General features: G+C 33.5%; 1 protein-coding gene across 4 annotated transcripts; it reads right to left on the bottom strand.

Moving 5' to 3' along the window:
* Window positions 1–278: 278 nt before the first annotated feature.
* Window positions 279–4333, bottom strand: LOC105971557 (Translation elongation factor EF1B/ribosomal protein S6 family protein). Of its 4 annotated transcripts, none has more exons than XM_012996410.2 (3): window positions 4128–4333; window positions 3348–3564; window positions 279–746 (listed from the first exon to the last, which is right to left on the bottom strand). In XM_012996410.2, exons 2-3 carry the CDS (start codon window positions 3528–3530, stop codon window positions 489–491), a joined length of 441 nt encoding a protein of 146 aa, XP_012851864.2. In that variant the 5' UTR covers window positions 3531–3564; window positions 4128–4333; the 3' UTR covers window positions 279–488. The 4 variants fall into 4 exon arrangements, with proteins under 4 accessions (XP_012851864.2, XP_088680262.1, XP_088680261.1 ...); XM_088824136.1 differs by having other exon boundaries at window positions 3348–3559; window positions 4128–4305; XM_088824135.1 differs by having other exon boundaries at window positions 4179–4232.
* Between the last annotated feature and the right edge of the window lie 1667 nt (window positions 4334–6000).

Below are 6000 nucleotides of genomic sequence, written 5' to 3'. Positions count from 1 at the left end.
TTCAGTTGGATTCCCGGCTGATTTTCTTTTTTTTTTCTCTTTTTCTTTCTTTATTTACTTTTTAATGTGTTTGCAGTACTATCTGCTGTTGCTCACAGAGTTTGCATCTCTACTCCCGGGCATCGAAACTGCTTGTGCTACTCTCTGAATTAATTAATGAATGTGTTTTGTTTGTGTATGTATTTTGTGTTATACTATAAGACATTGTTATAGTAAAACTATTGTAATTTCGGATAAATATCAGTTGCCAAATATAAATCTCAGCATCAGAAATGATAACTGAACTAAGTTCCTTCGACAATTGAACTGCGTTCCTCAAATAACAGGCAAAAGAAATATAGCACGAGAAATACTCTGGTTTTAAGCATCTTACCGAAACATGATTTCAATTCCAACTAACAGCAGCGTTACGAAACAAGAAAAAGCGAAAAAATTATTACTAAGACAGACGTGCTTCTTTGTGTAGCCGAATCATCCTTATTTAGTATTTAATGGCCATCCCCTTCAGAGTCATCATCATCGTCTTCATCATCATCATCCTCTTCGATGTTATCATCATCGAATAAATTACGCCTGAAACCCCTTAGCTCTCTCAGAGAATCATCTTCCCCAAAAAGATCAGTTCCAAATTTTGTCGAGCGGTGTTTAACCAAAAGCCAACGAAGCAAACGGTCTTCCTTGTTCAAGTAAGACAGCTCACTCTTAAAGCTGGGTGGTGTCATCATTGTCATCTGCATAAGTTGTGCCTATAAAATATAATGATCGATTGTTAGCACTCTAAGCATATAATAAATACTCATTCATCTCACTAGAAGAGTTTCATTGCAGAATAACTAAGGGTCCATTTGGATGGAGGGATTTGGGGAGGGATTTGATTTGGGGAATGGATTTGAAATGACTCCAATTTTGGAGTCATTTGAAATCCATCACTATTGCTCCAAAATCAACTAAAAAGGAGGGGTGGGGATTTGAAATCCATCTCTAAATCCCCCAATCCAAACAAGTCCGATGGATTTGTTATTATGGATTTGAAATCCCTCCCTCAAATCCCTCCATCCAAATGCACCCTAATATTTATGTCCGCTATGAAATTTACCATTTTTTGGCATATTTGGTTGTGTCCCATATGACAAAAAAGCTCACAACTATCATCAAATTTTAAGAAATAACTACAAGCGTAACAATCAATAACACCCAAAAAGACGTGTGTTTAACAACTATGATACCCGGGCCTGAATAGAAACCCGCCGCATATGGTAGAAAACTATGAAAACTGCAGTATAACTTTTAATCAGTTAAGTCATTTCTTCAGCATCACAATTCACAACCAACAACGGTAATTTTACCACCCAGGGGTATCGAGGAAAAACATAAGCCAGAAATAGAATTGCACGATGATGCCATTATTCGGGGGTCTATCAGTTAAAAGTAACTTCCAACATCTGGACGACTCCTCTCCTAAAAGAACCTCTTAACGATAAATGGCCTTCAGTTGCATAGCATGCAAAGGTGCAGCTTTCGGAAAATTTTCACTTCCTGAAAACCTAGAACTTTTTTTCAAGAATTAGAAGCTGGCTTTGTTCGTAAGTCTGGCTTAATACGAATATTATAATCTTTTCTCAGTAAATTATTTCCTCCTCGTCCCTTGGACCCTTTCAATATCACAAATTTGAGGAAAGATTTTCCAAGGATTTCTCAAGGAGCACGGCATTCACAGATAATCTAGTGGACCGTCAAGAAGATGATGGTCCTTAACTAGTATTTGCATAATAATTTTAGTGCGTGTGACAATGCTATGGCTAATCAAGAAAATGTAGCTAACTCAGGGAAAAAACCTAGCATTTTTGCTGCTATTCATTGAAATAACCTCCTTGCAGAAGATCATGTGGCACAAAAATAGCAAAGGTTATTATCATCCATACGAAAAATCGGTCTTTTTTTTTCCCCCTTAAAGAACAAACATTTTAAAATGAAGGATGAGTTCATACCATCCTTTCTAGCATTGACAGCTAGGAAGGAGGGTAGAGGGTGGATCGGAGGAGGAAAGGCATTTGGTTTTATTTTAGTGAGAAACTTAGTTCTTTTTTTGTTTTTAAGGATATTTGTAAGAATAAACACCTATGTTACTCTTTGGTAGAATTGATAGATCGAGGACGGATAGTGTGAATGGAAGAGATAACGCGAATACTCTCCCTCAACAAATTTCATATCCCCCTAGAGTGAAGGAGTTGTGGAAGATATTGGCTGTAACACACCAAAGCATGCCATCTTCTTATTTAATAAAAAAATCCTTTCCATTATCGAGCTACATGCGCCACTCAGCCCACTCCCCCTCTTGAGATCAAATATACCTCAGATTTTCATACAAGTTATAAGAAAGAAAGGGAACATTTAGCATCTATAAATTGCACATAGAACCTTCAAAGGGATTGGCAATCTTGGTAACCTTTACAAGGCATTATGTAATAGGTAATACAACAGTGACGGATTTTAAATCCTAATATTACTGATGAGGTATAGAGATAGAAAAACAAATGTAAAATAATACATGATGCATAACTAGTGTCTTCAAAATTCTTAGCAAATTCTTCAAGGTACAAACTGCTAAAGTACGGGAGCAATCAAGGGCGGTCAAAAGTTGCTGCCCAGAAAATAATTTGTCATAGAACTACAAAATTTAAGACTAGACTGAGACTCGAGCTAATAGCTTAGCTAAAAAGAATAATTACAAAAATTGGGCATATAAAAAAGATATTATCGTAGAAGGAAAACTGTTTGCAAAGGGATTCTGATGTCACGAGTTAGGTCAGCTTCATTCAAAAGGTTGCAGGAAAAGGGAACAGATTGGGACAACCCCTTGATATTACATGTTGCAATTTTTCCACAATTCTCTCAGAGCTAAAAGTCTATTTTCCGTGATCCTTGAAAGATTAGCTTACACAAAATCACTACAAATATTCAAATGAGACTGATGTAACAAAAAACTATTCAATCTATTCAAGTATGAGCAACTTAGACAAACGGGACAATAGGAATTGGACACAACATGACATCTAAGGAGAATTCTCTTATTTGTAAGATTACCTCACTGAAATTCTTGAGCAACTAAAGATATCTAGAAACTGTTGTAAAAAAATATATCACGAACTTCTAAACACATAAGCAGATATCTCAATGTTTTTTGACCGACAAAAGATGGGACTATATAAAAGCAGCCAACTTGAACAATTTAAAACATGACGCCATTTATGCTCAAGCTAAATAAAAGCCGAGGGTATGGAGAATCTGACGAATCGTTAGTACCAAGTGCAGCATAATGCAGATCTGACAATGGAAATTAATATTACCTGATAGTATCGTCCATCTAGTTTCTTTATTCCATAACCAAGTTGAACTTTTCCAAAGGACTTCATATCGGTCAGCACTCCGTTCCTTTGGTACACATGTTTTCCGACCCGTGCAACCAAATCCATAACGACCTCCTTCGTTATATTGGGTTTCAACAAAAGCATGCAGTCATAGAGAGGCATATTTCCCCTTTTCCAACTGGCTCAGCTACCTAATCTGTATAAATAGTCATTTATGTGACAAAATGAGTTTTCTTTCCTCTTCTCGCGCGGCTAAGAGTTGAAAGAATATAAAAGGTGCATAAGTCTCGGTGAAATACTAAAGATTTTATCATCTTCGCATATGGCTTATAGGTTTTCACGTATTATATACTGATGATTTTTGAATGTTACATGTGCAAACAAACCAGCAAATGAAATTGAATTTAAACATACTGAAACGATGACTATCTTGATCCAAAATCGGCAAGGTCGACCATAACCGAACATTATCAATTTCAAATTACACTCTTCATAGCCTCCACAAACACATAATAATGGAAAATGGAATATGCCATCACAAAATCAAATAAGCATAAATGATTAATATTCATAATTGAGTATGCCAGTGGCAACCATATTCAAAAACTTCATAATTTTTAATCTGACAAAAATAGCACCCACAGGGCAAGAAATTGACTGTTGATTTGCTCTTGGAAAAATACAAAATCAAATTTACATTGCATTTTGCCAGAATTCACCAGGTGGCAGGCAACATTCAGTGTAACAAACATGGCTCACCGGAACGCCGCTACAGCGGCCGGAACGGCGATATGTGCGGCTCACGCGTACCGTGGCGGCGATTATCGGACGGAATGGGGGTCGAACGGCTTCTGGTGGTGTTCTTCGTGGCGGCGGAAATGGAATTTAGGGCTGGTGACGCCGACAATTTTCTATTAGTTCTATTAGTTCTGATTTCACTTAAAAGTTTTCAAATGTTTCAACTTAGTCCCTAAATTTTATGATTTCTATTAAAAGAAAGAAATATATTCAAAACTTACACTTCAACCACTAAATTTGAATTTTCTGCATCTTTTTACCTTTTGTAAATTTAAAGGTTTTAAAGGGATTGTTGTAATATTTATATAATATTATTTTTTTATTGTAATATTATTTTGTAAATTATTATATTAAAATTTCAATATTAGTAATTTTAGGATTGGGTATGGGTCGATTTAATCGGCCGACCAATCCAATTTTTTTAGTCGATAATTTAACCATCCATATATATATATATATATATATATATATATAGAGGTTGGTTGGTGGTTTTCATTTTAGTCGGTTGGTCAGGTAATATCGGCCAACTGACTTTTTTAATAATTAAAACTTATTATAAATATTTAATTGTAATTTTTATTTTCTTAACGTGAGAAAAATATATAAAATAAGTCAAATCTCAAAAACTGAAATCACGAGCTTATAAACCTCTACGTACTATTTCTATTTTATAATTCTTATTTCATATTATTTATTATATATTTACTTATTGTAGAAGTTTAATAAAAATAATAATTTTAAAATTAAGATTTTTGCAACATAAAAAGTTTCCAAAATTTTTGAATATCTTCTGAAAAAACACTTGAAATATCTTATTATTTAAAAAGAAAATATCAATAAATAGATGGTCAATAATACCAACCAACCGAATCATTGTTTACCCGACAAAGTTGGGTGCCAACCATTATCCAACCCATAATAGTCGGGTTGATAATTGTTTTCAATATTTAGCAAGATCAGTTGATCGGGTAAAGTAGATAATTCACCGATAATTGTCCAACCCGACACATGTCCAACCATGAGTAACTTATTATAATTTTTAAATATTTCAAGCAGTTTGAATAAACATTGTTCGTTTTGGCCGCTAAATTCCCAGGAAATTGCATTTTATCTTGAAAATAGTGTCCGCAACAATGTTCGAAGGTTGCATTATATATATATATATATATATATATATATATATATATATATATATATATATATATATATATATATATATTTCAAATTTCAAACTAATAATAATATTGTATATAATAAAATACTTTAATTATATATAGAAAACATCAAACACATCCCTGTTGTTAGTCATTTTCTTGATTCCGCCCTTTGACCGACCGTAGCAAAGAGTTGGTTTTCTTTGACAAAAATACCCCGAAAAATCTCTATGCTTAGTTTTGGCCATTTTTCATCAATTTTTTTTCAATCTTCCAACTCTTTCACTATATTCAATCATTTTTCTCTCTTTTCAACCCTTTATTCTTTACTTATCAAAAAAAAAAAAAACCTTTACTCTTTCGTTTTTGTATAAAAAAACTGAAAAATTAAATCAATAAAAATGAAACTTTGCTGATTATGAATGCAAAACCCACAAAAAAAAATCCTAAAATCTAAAAGAAAACCTAAAATCAAAATGAAACCGTAATTTGAAAAAATTGCAAATTAAAAACAAAACTTTTCATAGTATAATCGCAAAAGCCCCAAAAAGGAAAACTAAAAACCACTCAAATCAAAGACTAAAGTCGACAAAAAACCCTAATTTGAACGAACAAAATAGCCAACAATCCACAAAAAAATACACCTCATTTTTACTTAAAATCGCATCCTTAATCTTCTA

This window comes from Erythranthe guttata, chromosome 10 (assembly GCF_056151865.1).
Source record: "Erythranthe guttata isolate IM_541 chromosome 10, IM_541, whole genome shotgun sequence".
Taxonomy (NCBI): Eukaryota; Viridiplantae; Streptophyta; class Magnoliopsida; order Lamiales; family Phrymaceae; genus Erythranthe; species Erythranthe guttata.
This window is presented reverse-complemented; position numbering and strand designations above follow the sequence as displayed.

Bases quoted from the DNA above. Each gene is read 5' to 3' on its own strand.
- LOC105971557 (XM_012996410.2), bottom strand. From the start codon at position 3,530: ATGCCTCTCTATGACTGCATGCTTTTGTTGAAACCCAATATAACGAAG. The intron at 747-3,347 runs GTAATATTAATT...TATATTTTATAG, and splicing joins TAGATGGACGATACTATCAG to GCACAACTTATGCAGATGAC.